The 21613-nt window shown below is 43.0% G+C and overlaps 1 protein-coding gene across 2 annotated transcripts in view; it reads right to left on the reverse strand.

Moving 5' to 3' along the window:
- col11a1a (collagen, type XI, alpha 1a) overlaps positions 1–18729 on the reverse strand; it is a gene marked incomplete at its 5' end in the record, with an annotated part of 84914 nt that extends 66185 nt beyond the window's left edge. For both annotated transcript variants that reach the window (XM_079260129.1, XM_079260128.1), the window contains 4 exons: positions 9658–9820; positions 13547–13760; positions 13841–14005; positions 18615–18729. In XM_079260129.1, coding sequence (XP_079116255.1) covers positions 9658–9820; positions 13547–13760; positions 13841–14005; positions 18615–18729 — 657 coding nt within the window. The remainder of the gene's footprint in view (positions 1–9657; positions 9821–13546; positions 13761–13840; positions 14006–18614) is intronic.
- Between the last annotated feature and the right edge of the window lie 2884 nt (positions 18730–21613).

Genomic DNA, 21613 nt, shown 5'->3' on the forward strand with positions numbered 1-21613 from the left:
TTCATACAACATGGATTGTTTTGATTTAATTTTCGTTATGAATTATAATAGAACTGAGCTTTTACTCTTCATTTAACTGAGCACTTTGCTGCAAAACCACAGGAAGTGAGACACCAGGTTCACCCTTCAACAGTACCTCCACTTCTTTATTATTCCTGAAAACCTACTAATCACACAAACCGGCAACTGTCTGTCTACTCAAAGGTAACCCTGGGAAGACATAACTCTGACTACAAAACCCTAAAATACTAAAGAACAAGCTGTTCTGTCACAATGACAGCCTGCAATCTTTTGCAGTGTCATAGTCCGGTAAAGAAAATTCAGATATTTAAACGTTTAAAACTAAGATAATGTGCTATGTTAGGGAAGTTTTTTAACAAAATACATATTGTAACTAATATAATTAATTATTCCGTAACCACACACATGGAATCCTCGGTCATGCAGTTTATTACATTTCTTGAGATGTCAGTAAACATACTCCATACAATGAAGAAGTTCAACCCATTCACACAAAAGCACAGTTTGTTTTCTCCCTCCTGGACCATGACATTAACATTTCATTCTCACGCATCGTGACCACAGTGAAATATATGTTCTATTAATGCCATCAGGTGGGCTCCGTAGATAAGAGACAGTGTAAAGATGAAGAAGTTGAGGTGCATTTACACCAGTATACACTAATGGTCATAAGTTTGAGAACACTTTGCCATTGGATGCCAAACTTATACGCAGAGGTGTAGTCCACTGGAGTCAGTACAACTTGGAACTTAAGTTGGGGATGCAACATCCAACCGGTCCAAGCCCGACCATTTACATTAAGTATTAGCCTCTTCGCCAGATACAGTGCTGCATCATTACAAAACAATAAGACAAAACCACACGGCAACCTCCGACGGTAAAAAGTGAAGCCTCTGCGAAAGTGACAAAAATTGCAGTTCCCCCCTCATCCCCAAGGGGCTCTAAGACGGTTCAAATCCCAATAGACTCCCATGTAAAAAAGACCAACTTCACAGCAGAAATAAACATGTTTACAGCCTGGTACAAAAATCCATTTTAGGTTTAATAGGTCAGGTTCACCGTCACGACAGCTGTTGGGGGAGTGAATTTTTTTCTAACCCACCCTTTTAAAAGTAATTTAATCTTGAAATTCTGCATATTTAGGGGCGTGTCCTTTTGATTGACAGGTACCCGATCTCCAGCTTCAAGTAAGAAGGATGTAGAACAACCGCGGTTTTTAGCCACTTTATGATGTAGCTTTAGTCCGCTTACCTCTGTTAGCTGGTTAGCTCCTGTTAGCTCTGGGTTTGCTCAGTTAGCTCTTAGCTACATACAGGTCAGATTTTGCTATATATCAATCATCCACGACAAGCTACCAGCCCCCTTCTCAGCTCTACCTCTTTGCCTATATTTGTATTTTCCAGGAGAGACAACACGTATAACCCTGCTAAGATGCCGATGGTAGGTAACCGCCAACCGAGCTTCAATTCAGCTCTTCAAACACCTATGAGTAACGTCACGGAGGCTCTGTCCATCTTTTATATACAGTCTATGGATAAAACAAACAGAAAAAGAAAACGGAGAAGAAAACAAGCTCATTTCTTGGTTAATGAAGTGCAACTTTTGTTTCTACCTTATAAGAACAAACCACCATGTTTTGGGTTGACCACCTGTCTACCAGAACTTTTAGCTCATCTGACCATGATGAGCTATTTCTCCCAGTTTGTGTTTACCAATAATGTCCACGAAGCATCCTGCACTTGGTTTACTTAAAGCAGAACAAGACCAAGGTTGCTTCTTTGGGTGCATTCACTTTAGGATAGACCGCTAGACTCTGTTTGGAGACTCAGCTCACTTGAAGAGGGATGTATCCATCCAGACTGAGATCACGTTCATGCTGCACTTTGGCCAAACCAGCCAAACCATTAGAATAATATATCCCCATTCCCACCAAAGGTGGCGCTGCACTAGTATTTAGCAAAAGAGAAAACACGACCCACGTGAAGAGGGAAACTCTGTTGCTTGTTAAACATTGAGACGAAACTATCTCTGTTTTGGGTTTTTATTTTTTCTTATGCAAGTATGTTGCAGAAATACACTGCAACAATGGACGCAGTATAAACAACAGACAAGGCAGAGGACCCAACGCTATCGCTATGTATTTACCCACAATGCCACACTACTCTTACTCAAAATAATTACAGCCTGTCAGCTGATTTCCCAGAAAATTTATTTTAACAGGTATTTTAATTATATTCATAGGGATAATGACCCTGTCCATCTTGTGCTTCTTTCACTGCCTGCTACAGCACATAACTTTAATAAGCGTGACTGCCGGAAATGATGAATGATCAAATATTTGTTTCGTAACCAGCATCAATGATCCATAAAAACACAGCAATGTCTTCCAAAATGCATTAAAACAGCACACATATGAAGGATTTAACAAACATAAATCCCTCGAGCTACAATGTTTTTGTTGCTGTTGGATGAGGACACCACAATGCTTGACACAATTCCAGCGCTTGCTTGTTTTGTTCTCGATCCTCCAACCAAAGCTTGCAGCTCACCTCGAGTCGGTGAAGGCTTGTGAACATTTCTCATGGGTCTGGGACCGCCTCACCAGAATTCCTGCAGGCCGCCGTCTGAGTCTTCATGAACATTGTGAAGACAGCTGATGATGGTTCTGTAGAGGCGGAGTGAGGGCCATGTTTCTGGTTGGGGTGTTTGCCAGCAGCCGTGAAGGCAGAAACATGACTGGCATGAAACGCAAGGGAAATCAAGCAAGTCGCAACTTGTCAGGAAAATGTGCGAGTGTTTATATTCCATGTGTAACAGATCTATGCAACCCCAACGTGCACCTTAGTATAAACATCAATCTGTAAACAGCATGTCCCATTTTAAAACTTGCTTTAAAAACTGTTCACATATTGTGTCCCAGCTTTATCTATAAAGTCCTTAGAGTCCTTCCTGAGTATGTCCAGGTGCATGAAGCAGCACTTTATCATCTAAAAACAAACAATTGTCTTCAAACAAGTGTTTTGATTTTTTTCTACCACCTGCTCTTGCTGAGATTTCTCACTGATCTTGTGTGTTATATTTCATCTCAAAAGCTTCAGGCAGGAGTTACAGCTGTCCAGGGTGTCCTCACACAGTTCTACTTATATATGAAGAGAATCAATAAAGGGTTAATGAACTCAATGAGCACTGACAACACTCAGGGTGATTCTGAATTAGGTTTTAAGTAACTTGTAGTATCAAGGTCCATTTATGCTTGATGCAGAAGATTTGCAGATGAACAGTTTTGCGTTATTTATACACATAATTTATAGGAGTTTGAAAACTTCTTGAAAAAATCACAGAGGCAGTGTTAAGATGTAAAGCTGACATGAAGCCAGCAAAACTACAGAAGAAGAGGAACAGGAAGACGATGACGCAAAAGCTGCAGAATAAAAAGCAGATGAAGAAGATACAGTAGTTGAGGAGGAGAAAAAAAAACTTTGTGGTTTTATTCTTCTGCTTCTTTTTGTGTTTTAGGACTGCCCATATACAGGTGGCGGACTTTGCAGCTATGGAAATGAAAAAGACATACAAAAGTGTAAGGGTGGCGACGAATGACATAGTTTGACGTCCCCATTTACGTACATAAGGAAATTTTAAATAGGCCATGAAGGTCCATTCACAGCAGGACAGTGCAGGAAACCCGGTTCTATTAAGCAGTGCGGTTTGCTTTCACACTGGACTTTACTCATGGGCCAAACCACCTGGACAGCTTCATACTGTTACAACTGCTCGGTAAGGGACAACATTAACTGAAACGATCCGGACCAAGAAGAAAGTAGAACATCTGGCTCATTGATTGGCCATTTTTTTCATAGTTTTCTTAAATGACAAGATGGTGTGATGAGTCATGGTTTCTTGCTCATCAAAGGTTCAATTTACCTTTTAACCTTCTTCATGTCCTGATACACAGAAGCTTAGAAACGACTGCATAACACATACATGAAAACACACACAATGTCAACAGGACAGCTGAACGAGTCTAGAAAGAGAGGTTAGTCTGCGACCATTTGTGCTCAGCAGAAAAAGACAGATCAAGCATTGGCCTGAGTCAAGTTGACACATATTAGCTCATGTGCCACCTTAAGAGCAACCGTGACTGCGTAAACCCTGCTTTGACTTGGCTCTAATTAGTCTGTGTCTGACAGCCACCCAGCTGCCAGCGGTGGACACGTTGAGTTCAAACCCCAAAACCACATCAGCATGATTACAAAACTCCTCACTGTTTCAGCTAATGTGACAGGAACAATCAGGGACAAGGAATGTTCAAGTGGAAAAACACTCCTTAAAACGGCATGAGACTCAAATCTGGGTTTGTCAGCAATTCTTTTGACAATGGTGGTTGATTAACTTGTCTTTCCAACACAATGTCAAACTGCAGCAGTCAACATCCCAGAAAACAATGTCAACTTATAGGAACACAAAGAAGGACTCGGCGACAGACAGGTATTTAGAGGCAGCAGCTGGAACAGTAAAAGCAAAGTCGTGCTGGGAGACACCTGGGGTGAGTTACAGCGCAACTCTGGGCCTGTCTTCCATTGTGGATTGCTAAGAAGATGAAAAAAAAAGCCCCTGGCAACTTGGAGCAAAGCCAGAGCTCTAAAATATTCCTCTCCGGGCTACAGGATGGAAGAGTGCAGTGCAGAGGCAGGCCCATAAGTTTTGTCTTAATGTCTGCAGGGTCAGAGGTCAATGAGAAAAGACAGAGGCAGGGTCAAGGTCAACAGCTGACACTTAAGAAGCCTTGTAGGAGTCAATATACCACTCTGTACCTGCAAGGAACACGACTATGTTTAGAGTCACTGACAAAGTTCACTTCAAGCAGGTTTAAATCTTTAAAAATATGTCAAAAATCGGATTATATCCATTAAGTGTAAAGAAAACAAGCCAAACACAATGCAGCATGGTTGGTACGGATTTTTTAGTCATTTCCACTAAATGTGACTTCAAGCTAATGGTTCATTTCTGCACTAAATTTCTTCTTCACATACTGTTGGAGTTGTTTAGTCTCTTTATGAGCTATTTAATCAACTTTTTTTTCTGGCTGGATCAGACTAGCCTTAACACATGGATGTCAGAGGAAAATAGAGATCAATCTGTTTTTTTCCTAAATGCAACCCCCACCTTTACCCGAAGACTGTTGGATTTCCTCAACAGAGTTGCATTAATTGAATTACACAAATCAAAATTAGCACTGGTCCATAGGCATTCCTTGTCTTGGGAACAAATGTTTTTATGTAACCAAAGTAGACAGCCTGTCTACTACTGTGTGCACTTTCTTAGCATACGCAACACAAAAAGGCCAAACTAGCTCATCATGCGTGGTGGATGTACACCTAATCACTGGAAGATTGTCAATTTTTGTCTTGTTTTCTGTTGTTCTAATCATTCAAATCCTGCTTCAGAACTCTGCATGAAACCATGGAAAAGAGGGAAAGAGACAAGAATATTACAAAAGACCTTATAATAGGAAAACACAAGTGGCTCTTTGGACATTTAACTATTGCTTTTGAAAACATTGACTAAAAAAATAATTGAAGAGCAAACAAAATATTATAAATATAAACATAAAGGACAATGCAAAAGGAAAATGTTTCTATCTTCTTTTTTGCAAAGATTTTGTTTTGTTTTTTAAAAGGTCATCAGTGGGTATTTTGATTGTATAGGTCTCAGATCAACAATGTAGAGTAAAATAGTCAGTACACCAAACACACAAAGCATTTGCACCTGTTGTCATATGTTCTGGGACAAGTTCCCATGAAATCCAATGGGAAAGTGTCTCCAAACTTATGGTTATTACTTTATGCTATGAAGAACCAAAATACACGCTTACAGAAGCAGAAACTATCCAGATTGTAATCCTATCTGCTTTCATCCATTCACACACCAAGACGATTTTTCATCTGCTCTCGTTTGAAGCAGCAGATAGTTTCAGATATCAAAGATTAAATCTCACTTGGATAACATCTAATCATCTATGGCATTACAAAGCTCAGCTTTTTTTAGGTATCCACTGCCAGAACTCACATCAAAATTGTCCAAACTGTGAAAGTAATCAGACAACAGAGAAGTCATATGACTAAATACAACCTAACAAAACTAAAAGAATCAGATATCTAAATCAACATATTTAGCTTTAATGTTTTCCACAACTGCATAAGCATATTATTTTGATCTATAATCAGGTAGATGATATTCATAGAGATGGACTGGAAGGACTAGAACTATCTAAGCATTTAGCACTGACGGCTGCAGGCGTAGGTATGTCTATACACGTTAGCTCAATTCAGACACTCAATGTCCGCCAGGCATGAATAGACAGTCTCCTGTGTTTGGGACTGTGGAGAGACCACAAGGTGGGGAGGGTGCAGAGGGAGGAGGAGGTGAGCACAGAAGAGTATAGAGGGGAGGGGAGCAGAGTAGGAAATAAGGAAAGCCTGATGGTGGCATGAAAGACTTCCATTCATCTCAGTCAAATCCCTTTGGTGGTCGCCTCCAACCTGGGGCAGGTATGGCATGAATAGCCGTTTATGAAATATGCAGGTCAGGTAGCAAAAACAAATACCAGAGTTTTGAATGTTTTATAAATACTGAATACATCGTTAAACATTGGAAACTCACCTTCCATCTGATTTCAGTGACTCTTCCAATGTCTTTCTAAGAAAGCGTAACTTGTGCCATTTCTCATTTAAAGCTGTAGTTTGAATCTCAAAGGTTCCCTGTCCTTTACATGTAGATCTCAGCATGCAACAGGCCTTATGGATCTCTGAGGATAGCAGGGACAAAGAACAGGCACAGGACCTGTTCCAAAAACTGCACAGAGAAGACCCTGTTATCTGAAGGCTCCTATTTTCAGCCCTTCTACTTAACCAACTCTCACTTTACACTGTGGGATATTAAAAATGAAGGAAAATATGGATGCAACACTGCTCATAACAATATAATATAGCACAATAGCCATGAACATTTATGTCCCATGTTCTTATGTATGTATGTATGACTCATGACAATCGTCACTCATAACACCACTCAGTGTGGCATGAGGTCAAAGTCAGGAAAAAAAAAAACCTGGACTCTCCCTAAACACTAAAGTAGTTACTCTGTTTTCACAACAACAAATGAAAAGACCAAAAAACTTTAAAACAATAGAAGCAACACTTATTGAACCAACCCACCAGCACTCACCAAGCAAACCGCTCCAACACAACTGCTTGGGGAACTTTAACTGGCCAAACAATACAACCGCTATCCATTCGTATGTACATCTGCCTGATAGTCTCAAAGCAGAACAGACAATTAACAGGAAAACAACAGCCTTTCCCAATTCTAAAATAAAAGATTTGGCTTAACGTTTGAATAGTTTTACCACAAATGCATCAGATTGGATGGAATTTAAACCAAATGTGTGCTTCTAAATATAAAACAATACCAGGTTGAGAGTATTGAGGCAGCCATGATGGAATCTGTCAGTTAAAAAAAAAAAAGGCGGGCTTTTATAACTGGTTGCTATGGTGATGCCTAGCTGGCCGCATGAGGGAGGGGCTTCACACAAACACAAGGAACAGGAAAGCAAAATCCAGTCACAGTTCAAAAACTACATGTCGTATCAAAACAGTTCTTCAACCGAGAGTGGCAGAAAGGTGTACTGAACACGCAGATGTTAATTTCATGATTCTGTAGTCTTCTATATAGTTTCTAAGGCAAATTCAAAAGACAATCACCTCCTGACTTAAAGAGAAAAATATCATGGGAGTCAAAGCGAGCTGTGGAGGGCAGACTCTGCTCTCTAAGGCAGTTTGAGAGAAAACCATAAAATGTATCGCTACAATGGTCACATTGGGTAAAAGAAGAGAGAAATGCCTGTTTTGATGTATAATTTGTTAAAGTTAAGGAAAAACTGTAAGCACAGACGTTTGTTTCAGGAATTTTTCTGTGACAGAATTTGAGTGTGTGATGACACTCAAGACTGAACATCCTGCACCAAAATTCCCAAATTTCATTAAAACTTGATAAAACTGTCTGAGATAAATAAAAATAATAACAATAATGCCCTTTAAGGCAGTGCAACTTTAGGCTTTTGTTACCAAAAATGTTTTTACATTACACCTGAGTTATGAGAATTATGAGAATTGTGAGATTATGAGATTCCAAAAAAAATGCTTAGTTGTCCACTAATTTCAGCATAACCTTGTTCATTTCTATGAAAACCTATTCTGATTTATATTCTAATGTTTAATAAAATTCTGCAATGGACTGATCCCAACTGATCTGCTTAAATTGATGTATTTTTTGCTTTAACTTTGTCAAAGGTCTTTTAAATGTAGCATGTTATTAAACTAAGATGGATAACAAGTATGATCAAGAGCAATCGGTGCACCTTAAGGCTTCAGCATTGACACCCACGATAATCAAAGACACCTAAAGCAGGACTGTGGACTCAAATTTGTTAAAACAGGTTACGAAGTTAATTGTTAATAATTAATAATAACTAGTTAAATGCCGTTAACCAAAATACGCTCCTGACATGCACAGATACTCATTTAGTAAAGCTGATGTTCAAACAGTAAAACAGTAGAGAGACCATTGTGTTGATCAGTCATACATGTTCGAGCACGTTCACATCAGCCTTTTTTATCCAAATCCTTGTCCGTTGCTCACAAAGTCTGATTCGTTTCAGGAAATGTGAATGCCTAAAACAAAATCTGATTCGGATCAAAGAAGCGGACTCTGTCCGCAAACAAATGCAGGTCTTGGTGCGTTTCTAGCAGACCAAAAACAGGAAGCAGACTACAAAAAAATATTACTTCCTGCATTTGGCGTAGCATTGCATTGTGGGAAAATACATAGTAATCATGTTAAGGGTTCTCTGCCTCCTCTGTTGTTCATACTGCATCCATTGTTGCAGTGTATTTCTACAGTACACTTGCATAAGACACAATAAAAACCCAGTCATAGTTTCGTCTCCATGTTTAGCTTGCAAGTGGAGGAAACAGAATTTTCTTCCTCATTCTTGTTCTCTCTTTTGCTAAATACTAGTGCACCACCACCTGTTGTGAGAATGTGGACTTATTATTGTAATGGTTGGCTTGTTTGACCAAAGTGCAGGGTGAACACATGGATACACCCCTCCTACAACTGAACTGATTCCCCCAATCGGACCAAGTCGAGTGGACTATCATGATGTGAATGCACTCTTAATTCCACAGATTGATTTCTTTGCATTAACACTTTCATTTTAACAGCCCTAGTTTTTTACATAGGTAACTGGCTAAGTAGTATTAGAAAACATTTATGAATACAGAGTATGAGTACACTCACATATTTATTGGATGCAGGTATCAATATTGGTGTTTCCTTAATCCTGCATACTAATACTGACAAGCAGTATCTGTAGCTATGATTCATATAATCATTAAAATGTTCAGAGAATCAGGAGGCATCTGTGCTTAATGATTGATTAAGTGACTCGGAATACACACGAAATCTGTACGAGCAACAGTCATAAAACATTACATGCAAAATCTACAAATAATGGAAGTGCTTCTCTTTATATTGTTGCTTCAGCACCAAGCAGCACATTGATACTGAAAACTTTACCTGGAAAACCTCTTCATCAAGAATCCTGGTGCCGAACACGGTGATGCCGTTGGTGCTGATGGAGGCATGCTCGCTCCTGAGGAGTGGCTTGTTGATCTTCTTCTTACAGTCTACAATGATGGTGACCGTCCTCCTCTCCACACTGATAGCCACACGGTGCCACCTGGTCAGAGTTGTGAAGAGTAAAGGTAAGTAACAACATAAGCTGCATATCTGAATATTCACTGAAATAGGAGCAAAATAAGCTAAATTTAAGATAATAAAATGCAAGGATGGACAGAAACTGAGACCTTTGGAAGTAATGGTGCAAGCATCCAAGTGTTATCAGTGACTGGATGCTCTTCTCGGATTGGTTATAATCCATCATGTGGCAGCCGCATCAAAACAACGTTCTGTACATTCTCAGCGTGTATGTTAGCATGTTTTGCTAAAAATGCTCCTCTTGACAAACAGAATTGATCATCTACCACATTAAACAAAAAGTTGAACATGTGGGAAGGAAAATAAGGTTTTAAGCTCCAACAATTCCCAATCAGACAGCCTGTGTAAGCTGAAGCAGCCTCTTCTCTCTAGAAAGAGCAGCTGCTGTTTGCTAAAGACCACGTGAACAAGCAGTGACAGGATTAATTCGGAACCATTTCTGGGAACTCTCGGAAAGTCTGTGGATGTGTCGTGAGGTAGACGGCGAGCTTCTGCTAATGAATGGTTAAAGAAGAATAAAGTTAATGTTTTGGAACAGCCGAGCCAAAATCCTGACCTTAATCCAGGAGATATGTTGTGGAAGGACCTGAAGTGAGCATTTTGTGTGAAGAAACCCACCAACATCAGAGAGTCGAAGCCAATTTGAGCTGCAAAATGGGCTAAAATTCCTCCCAGCTCATGCGTGTGACTGATCAGCTCCACTCTCAGATTTGGATATTTCACTCATTTCCCCACAATATATACAATATGAAGCATAACTTATAAAATTTTGATCGATAACCACTTCAGATGTACAGGGTCAAGCGGGGTCACATGTGAGGCTGACACCTCCTTCGCCACGCCAACATTTGCCACTGCACTTAAGAGCTAATGCATACCAGGCAGCAGTGGACCACATTCTTGCCCCCACACTTTGGCCCTGTTTAACACAGGATTACACTCATTAAACTCCAAACTTAATCCTCCTTCTGGGTTACTCGGCATGACAGACATGGTGAACATTGTGGAAAGTGTGTGTCAAGATCCAGGAAGGCTTGCCTCACCGGAGCAGGAGACACACAGTCAAACATTGTTCACAGGTGGAAGATGAGACCTGGAAATGCAGAAGCTCCACTTGGAAATATTAGGATTACTTATTACACGTATGGTGTTTAAGATTTCATTTCACCTCATCAGATTGGGTTATGTAAAAGAGGAGATATGCTTACATGCCTCAGGGCATAGCCAGATTATGCATTTCTTGTAACTTTTTGCATGATTCCATCCACCAGGACTGCAGACAGCCCGCAGCCTGTGTCACAGATGATTTAGTCATGGACCTCATCCAGCTGGAGAAGTGTTCAAATCCTCCAAAGAAAGCATTGTTCCAAAGACAGAAGTTCACAAAAAGTACATGTAAAAACAAATCAGCGTACAAAACCAACACAAAGCTGGCTAAGAGTCTGCGCCTTTGCTGAAACACACTCATAAAGCAGAGCTACTGTTGACATGAGACTTGTGACGGATTTACTGAGCTTCCTTCGGTCATGATAACTAGTTCTCATCTTAAGCCCACTGGTTGCCAAAAAAGGAAAACGACAGCAAGCATTAAGGCTCTGACAACCAGGCTTCCTTTAGAAGTTTAAAAAAAGAAACAAAACAAGCATGTTTAATAAAGGATAATGGAGGCTCATCGGTTCATTCCCTCCATCCTGCATCTGGAGACGGGCTCCAAGTAAAAGCAGATAATCAGGCTGATGCAGGAAGGTTAGGTGCATTGTTGCTGCTTGGATGAGGTAATCCAAGGGGGTAAAAAGAAACTTTAGTGCTGCCTCTGCCCCCTCAGTCCCTCACCCCCCCTCTTTAAAATAACAGAGGCAGTGAGTTCATGGATGAGGTCAGGTTGCCCATAACAGCTCTGCTGTGCACCGATAATCCAGTGTCTCCCTGTCTCTGACCTGCGGACCCCCAATGAGATGGATAATCCGGTAATGAGCACCTGCGGTGCAACAAGGGGGAGAGCTTGATTATTTTCATCGAGAAGAAAAGGAAAGAGGAAGGGTGTTCGGTCGACACTTTGTTATTTTTACACGTCTGGCAAACAAAGCGTTGGCCAAGCAAGCCAAGGATGGCTAATGCGTTATAAAAATGTGAGAATTGTGAGTGTTCTAGATCCTTGAAAACTAATACTGTCTGATGTTAAGGCTGTAAAACAATGGTTCTCAAATTTGGGGTTGGGACCCCTTTGGTGGTCCTGCGATCCTTTCAGGTGGTTCCAAGGTAATTGGAAAAGCATACATTTGGTCTTTTTATCAGGGCTGTCAAATGGGGTGGCAGTGGCTCAGATGGTAGAGTTGGTTGTGATCTGAAGGTCAGCAGTTCAAGTCCTTCTCCCTTATGCTGCAGCCGTGAGGGTGGCACAAGTGTTCTTTGAGGGTCGATCCCTAGCCGGGATGCAATCCAGAGGGTTACATCAGGAAAGGCATCCGGCGTAAAATATGTACCAAAGGGCTTCCATACCAGCTGGAAGCCGATGATTCGCTGTGGCGACCCCTTCAAGGGGAAAAGCCAAAAGGGAAACAACAACATCAGGGTTGTCAAATAAATCCATGATGCAGAGATGAATCTGTGAAACTAGCACCTTTTTTCAACACATTAAACGTAGGGCAGGAGAAAAATGGTTCCAGCAAGCTACATTGTGAAAATACACAATTCAAAAGTCCAATTCCTTTCTTCAGACGTTCTGCCCAAAGCCACGCATCCAACACACAGAAACACGCAATGCTTGTTGCCGAGGGTTCACTCAATTTTGATGTGGTATGCTAGCTAAAGTAGCTAGCCAAGTTCACTTTATTGCCTTTACAAGAGCTCCAAGCCTCTGAGAGCATGCCATTTGTGCACAAAGATGGGCACGTGGAGAGGGGTTAAGGGAGAGGGGGGCAAATACCAGTTGAGTTTGATTGACATATCAACATCCAATTGTTTAGAATGGGTTGGTTAAAAGGATTGGATGGATTTGTTTTCAGTCTTGTCTGTTCCACAGGTGGGTACATTTTATATTTTTGTGTGAAAACATTCAATGAGCTGGCTGCATTTGGGAGATGAAGGGGATTTTAAGCAATATAGTAAAAACAAAAGCTCCTGGAAAACATCTCCTGTACTGCCTTTAACACATAAATAACACACAAATACATGGCATAATCTCTTTAAGAGAAGCTGATTTTAGGCCTGTAGGTGCCGTGTCACAGCAATGAACAAAAAACCATTTTATCCTCCTTATTTATGAAGGCTTTCCAGCCTCACACATCGAGAATGGCTGCAGGATGACCATTTGATTTATCACACTCAGCTGAATCACTCAGCTGTACTGCAGAAGTCTCCTACTCCACACAGACTCTGGTATACAACGAGCTATGTTGTACACACACTTTATGTCGAGGTGGGTGTGATGTCACTTGAATCCAAGCTCATCCATGTACCACCAATATAACATGTATAATCAAGCAGGTAGACCATCAAATCATGAGCTTTCAGAAACCTTTGCTGTCATTCTACATCGGCTGCAACATGACCCAAACCTTGCACCTGAACTCCACACTCACCACATCTACTTCATCTTCTCCCAATTCCTTCTGAATCAGCTGCAGCTGTGAGTCTAACAGGGTGTTTCAATGTAACTGTATGAGAAGATATGTCTGATTTGACATACTTTCCATCAGCAAGGTTGAGAGAAGGGAACAGGGGGTAGTCCTCTGGAGCTGGCTTCCCGGTCTGATCCTCATACAAGAAGACGGGTGAGCGTCCAACTTCCACGCCCAGCTGCTGGACTCCCTGCTCGTTGTAAATGGACAGCAAGAAGGACTGGAGGCCGGATTTGGGGCGCAGAGTGGTCAGGATGGAGAAGTCTTCAGGAAAGACACCACCTGCAGGACCAAAGGAGTTTACATTGCACAACTGATGACCACATCTGATTGTACGCTGGAAGGGGTGGGTATTGTCTTACCAGGGATTAGCTGTGTGGTGGGGGCACTGATCTGGATCTGCTTGGTGACTCTGTATGCTGAGTCTGGCGATGACGCTCTCCGGTTTGCACAAAATCCTGATGTTTTCGTCACTCCTTCGGGGTAATTTTGAAAAGCTAATACTTTAAGGACATCCACTGGTTCTGCTGAAACATGAGTCAGATCACCAACATTAGTTAAGCGGCATTGACAACCATGCATTTATCTCCAACTTCATCCCATTATCTTACATCCATGTTTGTATCATCATTCTGTTTTTGGTAAAAATTAAGATTTAATAATCTGTTTTACAAGCAAGTCCAGTGGATTATTTGCTCAGATGTCCATCTGAACAGTTAAGTTGGGAAATGACAAGGCTCCACTGAGAGGAAATTACTCTGCAAACACAATAATGAACAATGTGCCAACAAAGTTCTCATTCTTTCACACCTGGATAGGTTTACCCCGATAAGGCTCTTCAATCTGATTACCTTTCTATAAAGAGGCCTGTGTTGGTGCCCACGGAGGCCCATGGGAAAGCATTATAATTACACTTCCTCACCAGAGCACCCTGGCAGTATAAAACATTTATTTGGGGGGGGACTTAAGTGGCTGACCTGCTATCAGTGCCAGCAGAGCCAGCGAGGAATTTGAAAGCCAGAAAACCAAAGTTTGAACCCCATTCTCAATACTTTGGTTCATTGGCAACGAAATGAATGTTGAATCCGTTTCAGGGATCACCAACTCCGAACCTCTTGGGATAGCATCCTGCAGGTTTAAGATGCTTCCCTACATTCATTTATTTGAGTCAGGCATGTTGCAGCAGAACAACATCTAAAACCTGCAGGACACAAGTCTATGAGGTCAGGAGTTGATGCTCCATCATTCTGTCTCGTGAGTTCACTGGACATGATGTAAAATGGGTTGTAGAAATAAAGCTCATTCAAAATGAACCAAATATTTTCCTGCTGAAAACGGAATCAACTCAAACCAGCAGACTATCACATTTAACAACATTAATTGTTTTCATTTTGGCTGGAAATAACTTAGATCAGTGGTTCCATAGCATAACTACCAAAAGCTGTGGTCTCCCCACCGGCCACCTGCTGAAGCCACACTTGGTTTTCTGATTTCTTTAGCCACTTCTCACCATAACTGATGCGTTCTGGTTAACTAGTTCCTTTCAGAAAATTAAAGCTGAGCTACTTAACAACATATATCCTGACTTTTCTTTAGTAAAACAAGGAAAAATCATCTGCACTTCTCTGCATTTCTCACATGCTGCAACGTTTTTTCAGGCTCCAAAAACTCTGGTTCTATGCGAAACACCCAAATGATAAACAAAAAATACTTAAGCAACGACACATCAACTAGACACTGTGTAGACATGGCCTTATTATAAATCCCACTGGCTCTGAACAGTCGAAGCCTTGGAGACCCCACTGCTCTTTGGGAGATCCCCTTAGAGGTCCAGGGATCCCAAGTTGGGAAGCACTGAATTAGATCATGATGCAATATTATACTAATTCAATAAATAATGATTTGACAAACAATTTGTTTTCAGATTCAGTCCTTCCGATCAGACTGATCACCATATGATACATGGATTCGGTGAATAATCTTTGATGTTTGTCGTTATCACAGTTGCATTTTAATTCAACTGGATCCAAATGGATTCCACATCCTGATGTAACACAATCATTTCCTTTTATATCTGCACATAAAACATCAAAATTCTACTTTCTTCCTGAGAAAGATTTTCATTTGGATCAATACTTGTCATATCAATATGTGTCAACATATTGATATGCTAACATATTACAGCCCTGTTTCCTCAGAGTAAACCTCTAAAACACACACATGTCCACAATTTAATTTCTGTTTTTCAAGCATCTTGACTAAAATCATCTAAATGTAAGGTGCCGACACTCCGAACAGCTTGTTACTAAGATAAAACACCTTGATAAGACTCCCATCTAGATGTTTGAGTGACTGTTTTCAATTTGTCCTTTCATGGGTTTATCTTCCACACCAGCAGCAGATACCTGCCACAGCTCAGGACATTAAAGCTGGTCTCTTTTAGTCCTGAATGCAAAACTTTTTACTTTAAAAATCATGATCAAGAAGACAAAGTCAATCTGCAAAATTCTGCTATTTCACAACCATCATCAACATCCGGTCTCCTAAAAGCAGCTTCTGAGCTGCATGATGAAGCACAGCAGGAAGAGATGAACATCATCCATGTCAAGCCACAATCACCCCCCCCCCCCCCTCTTTCACTAGCAGACATACATGAAGGTACACACAGTCAGGCTAAGATCTACAACAGCAGCCTCTCTGCAGCCATCTACTTATCTTGGAGAGCAAACTGAGGACTTGATTGTGAGTTCCTGCAGCTTCAATCCAAACTCATACGTTCCAGATGTGGCACTTTGGCCAGGCTGCGACCCTCACGCAGAGGTGCTGAGAAAACGTCAACACTGACCAATCCATTAGGGTGGCCAAATGAGTGTTTGCAGGTTTTAAAAGCCTCCATCTGACGGGATGGGAGGGGGGTGTTTGCCCCCAGGGCTCAGCAAACAGGCCACATAGCGACCAGCAGAACTCAGGCAACATGGAAGGATGCGTTAGATTATTGGATCATGCAAACTGAGTCTGGGGACAGAAATGTGACCTGACACTTCACCGATTTCATTCAGCTGGTTTAAGATTTTCTGTCTGATGTCATCATATCAGACTTAAACATGCTGACATCATCAGACCCATTTAGGCCGGTACAGGATGGTAAAACGGGCTGCTGAATGGAGGAGGGACCTTTTCACCTGCAGCTCCCTGAGACTCTAATAACATCTTCAGTCAGAGTGTCTCTCTTCCTCTCTATACCCCCCCTCTTCTGCCCCACTCTCCCTCTCTGCTTCCTTTAACCTCCAACACGCTGCCGGCTAAAACAAGACAGCTTTATGCTAGTGTCATACCAAGGAAACTTCACTGAGACGTACCCACTTTTCAAAGCATTTCTCCCCACCTGACTTTCTTCTCCGCACATTAACTCACTGTGTTTCCATTAAAAACACAACAGACAAGCAAAAACAACAAAGAACGCCATGTCATAAAAAAGAGTTTGAACCTGTTTTGCAAAAGATTTCTTGCAGATCAAAGTTCAAAGTTTTGCTTTACGGAGCAGCAGATTGTCTCCACATGATACAGCAAATCAAATGCAACAAAGCGTCTGCAAACAAAGGTCTGGCGTTGGGTTTGCATTTCCAGGTTAAGCACATTAAGGCAGAGGACTCTGAAAGTGCTAGCTTTGTCTGCTGGAATGCACATCTGAGCCTGCGCCCCGGGGGCTGAGAAAACGTGTCTGTACACTGCGAGATGGAGAGGGCACCCTGCAGAAACAGCTCTGAAGAAGAGCGTGGAACACAGAGCCTGCAGGAGAATACTTCACATTTGCACTCAGTGGTTGGAGCTGGGGAGTTGGAGGAAAAGGAAAAGCAAATTATCCCTAAAAACTAGCAGGATTTTAACCCCTGAAGCAAAGTGACGAGAACATTCGAAGGTAAACTGATTACTTAAAAATGGGAGAAATAATGTAAATGATTCATGCAATATTAACAAAATAACACAATTTGGGTTTAAAGCCAGACATCTGACAAATCCAAGCTACTTTAAGGCTGCATTTATAACCTGCAGTACAGATGTCAGCAGGTGAACGTGTGGGGCCTCAGTAATCCTGAATCTTTGACTTGTGGCTGTTGCGGCTGCGGGCTGGGCCCATGTGCAGTCCTGCGCTTTGAAGGCTCGGAAATCATAGGGATGTGCAACAAGGGCCATCATCAAATAACTGCTCAGTACTTAGAGGGGAAGCATTCCCACCAATCACACAACTCAGCCTTGTCCTGCCGTCCACCAAACATCTAAGTGCAAAGTTGGTGGGGGTGGTGGGGCGGAGGGGGGGGGTTGCACAAGCCAGTTCTTGGGCTTTGGTGTGGACTAGGGCAGTGTGGAGATACGGTGAACCTGCCTGACCACTTTTAGCCCCCCCCCCCCCCCCCCCCCCCCCCCAGCTCTGACAGGTCTGAAGTCTGCAGATGAATTTTAACTTAACTTTGGACTAAAAAGTTCTTGTCACACCTGGAAACTGAATCATCATGAATCAACTGCTTAGTTAACTACCAGTTGAACTATCCTCCATCTTCACAGGAAATAAATCAGGTTATTGAAAGTGAAATCAATTACTTTAGTCCGACATGTTAGAAGGGGGGGTCCAGCAGATGGAAACCCACCCCGCGTCCACATCCACCTACCGGACCACAGCCCGAACAAAGAGGCTCCTTTGAGCCAGTTAAAGAGCAGAGAATGTTCCCTGGTCTCTGGAAGCGCATACCAGAGCGGCTTAGGATCAATTTAATTAGGCGACGTGTTTCATCTTCGGGGGCGCGCATCATCCATTCATGCGTAAAGCGGCGCGTACTGTAAACTCTGCTGTGATCAATAAAGCAGCTCAAACTCTACAGGTTGCTACAGGTAGTGAGTGGGGGGGGTGTTGTGTCTTCTGTTTGGTGGCTCATTGCACAAAAAGTCCAGCTGAATCATCGGTGTAATGGAGCAACTTGTGTTGACAAGAGGAAAATACATTCGGGTTGAGATGCTGAGTCCAGGTAAGTGTGCAAGTCCCCAGTCAGATGCGGAGTGTTCCCATCCGAGCTGCGCTCCGATCCCCGTTTCAGTCACATTAAAGTTGTTTAAACCCGTTTTGGTTCCTGATCATCTTACCTGCTCCGACATTAACAGCCTGTAGAACCAGGGTTAAAGTGATGAATGCAGTTACAGTGGAATCCATAAACAATCTTTTCGTTTTCCACCTTGAGGACCACCTTTGCATCTCCATGGTTCGGCGCCCCACAGTGAGAAAAACTTCAGGGGATTTTTAGCGACGTCCCTTCCACAGTTCCAACTGAAGGTAGAAACCGTCCTACAAGCCAGCCATAAGTGTGTGGGGGGGGGTTTAGCCTCCTCTCTGGCACAACGAGGCCCCGATCCTCCTTCCCAGCGCCCAGCCTTCACAGTGAAGGTATCCGGGCTTTAACCAAAGCGCGCACAGTGCAGTCGCTACACTCCGCGCGTCCACGGACAGGAGGGCTGGGCGAGCTCCACGAACCAGAGGCACGATTACAAGGGACTGACAGGGGAACCAGCCCCCGATTAGCAAATCACTGGGCTGGAAATTCTCCTACAGGTCCACCCATCGGTCCTCCATGCGCCCCCCTCAGTGCGTCTGGAGAGGGAAGAGGGAAAAGTCCAGCCAGACTGTCAGCAAGTGTCATGTTTGATGCACGTTTTCACCAGTTACTGACCAAAATCATCAGTTTTATTTGACTGGAAAAAATAAATAAAATAATGCTAAATATAAAGTAAGTCACACACACACACACACACTCACCGGCCACTTTATTAGGCACAGCTGCTTATTAACACTAATACCTGATCAGCCAATCATATGGCAGAAACTCAGTGCTCTCAGACATGTAGATGTAGTGAAGATGAGTTCCTGAAGTTCAAACTGAGCTTCAGAGAGAGGAAGAAAGGAGAGTTTCTAAGTGTGAGTGTTTCAGAAACAGCTGATTAACAGCGATTTTCACACACCATCTGTAGGGTCTACAGAGGAGGTCTGAAGAAGAGAAAATATCCAGCGAGCAGCAGTTGTCTGGACCAGAATGTCTGGTTGATGTAGGAGAACGGACAGACCGGTTGGAGATGATAGAAAGGTAACAGAAAGTCAGATAATCACTGGTTCCAACCAAGATATGCAGAACATCATCTCTGAACACACAACATGTCCAACCTTGCAGCAGATGGTCTCCGGCAGCAGAAGACCACACCGGTTCCCTCCTGTCAGTAAGAACAGGAAACTGAGGCTACAATTCACACAGACTCACCAGAACTGGACAATAGAAGATGGAAAAACTTTTCCTGTATGATGAGTCTCCATTTCAGCTCCAGAATCAGCTGATTAGGTGAGAATGAAGTGGAAACATCATGAAAACATGGATCCATCCTGTCTTGGATGCACAGTTCAGACTATTGGTGTCATGGTTGGACAATATTTACACCTTTGTACCACAAAGGGTACCATGGACCATGTCCATCCCTTTATGAGCACAGTGTAGCATCTTCTGATGGAAACTTCCAGCAGGATGATGCACCATGTCACAAAGCTCACATCATCTCCACCATGACGATGAGTTCACTGTCCTCCAACGGCCTCCACAGTCACCCAATGTGGTGGAACAGTGGCTTCTCATCATGGGTGTGCAGCAACTGCATGATGCTTCATGTCAATATGAAGCAAAGTCTCTGAGGAACGTTTCCAACACCTTGTTGAATCTATCAGACCAAGAATGGAGGCAAAGGGCAAAATCCCATTGCTTTAATTACATCTGAGATTTTCTAATAAATACATGATATAGTGTGAAGCAGCTGGGATGAAAATCAGCACCTCCAAATCTGAGACCATGGTCCTCAGCAGGAATAGGGTGGATTGTCTTCTCCAGGTGGGGAGTGGGGTCCTGCCTCAACTGGAGGAGTTTAAATATCTCGGGGTCTTGTTCATGACTGAGGGAAGGATGGAGCGTGAGATCGACAGACGGATTGGTGCAACGTCTGCAGTAATGCGGGCTCTGCGCCGGTCTGTCGTGGTGAAGAAGGAGCTGAGCCAGAAGGCGAAGCTCTCAATTTACCAGTCGATCTACGTTCCTACCCTCACCTATGGTCATGAGCTGTGGGTCGTGACCGAAAGAACGAGATCTCGTATACAGGCGGCTGAAATGGGTTTCCTCCGCAGGGTGGCCGGGCTCTCCCTTAGAGATAGGGTGAGGAGGTCGGTCATCCGGGAGGGGCTCAGAGTAGAGCCGCTGCTCCTTCGCATCGAGAGGAACCAGTTGAGGTGGCTCAGGCATCTGGTTAGGATGCCTCCTGGACCTCCCTGGTGAGGTGTTCCAGGCACGTCCCTCTGGGAGGAGACCCCGGGGAAGACCCAGGACACGCTGGAGGGATTATATCTCTCGGCTGCCCTGGGAACGCCTCGGGATCTCCCCGCAGAGTTGGCAAATGTGGCTGGGGAGAGGGACGTCTGGGCTTCCTTGCTTAGGCTGTGGCCCCTGCGACCCGACCCTGGATAAGCGGAAGAAGATGGATGGATGAATAAACATTATATATTCATGTCATAAAATGTCCAACAAATTGTCTTTTACTTCCACCATCTTACTGAAATGCCAACAACTGCTTGCAGCCTGCAGACGTGCAGCACTGGAAGCTCCCTGCATCTTGCTGGCTCTCAGCGATGAAGGCATGGATGCTGACCAGCCTCTGTCTGTCAGCCAGCCACACTCAGCCCGCTTCCAGCCAAAACGTATCAGATGCTGCTCCCAGATGCCCGGCGGCAGAAAACAGATCTGCCGTTTTGTTTTGGGTTTTTTTAAATCTGGGATGAATTGATGTCTTGGCAGAGAGAGGTTCATGCTACATCTCATCCTCTCATGGTTCAGAAAGCAGGGCTCCAATGGCTTCCACGGCCCTCAGGAGAGTTTGCAAAGGGCTGTCTTAAGATTTGGCTTATTTAAAGTTGGTTGAGTTTTCTAGAGTCAGTGCTAGACTGTTATGAGCAACGCTGCAGAGTGTGCATGAGAGGCGCGGCGCTGACAGCAGCAGATGCTAGCCTCCGGGACACACAGCCATCCTGACGGCTGGAAGTTTGCTGCTTTGATTTCCTGTCA

This window comes from Telmatherina bonti (assembly GCF_933228915.1).
Source record: "Telmatherina bonti genome assembly, chromosome: 20".
Taxonomy (NCBI): Eukaryota; Metazoa; Chordata; class Actinopteri; order Atheriniformes; family Telmatherinidae; genus Telmatherina; species Telmatherina bonti.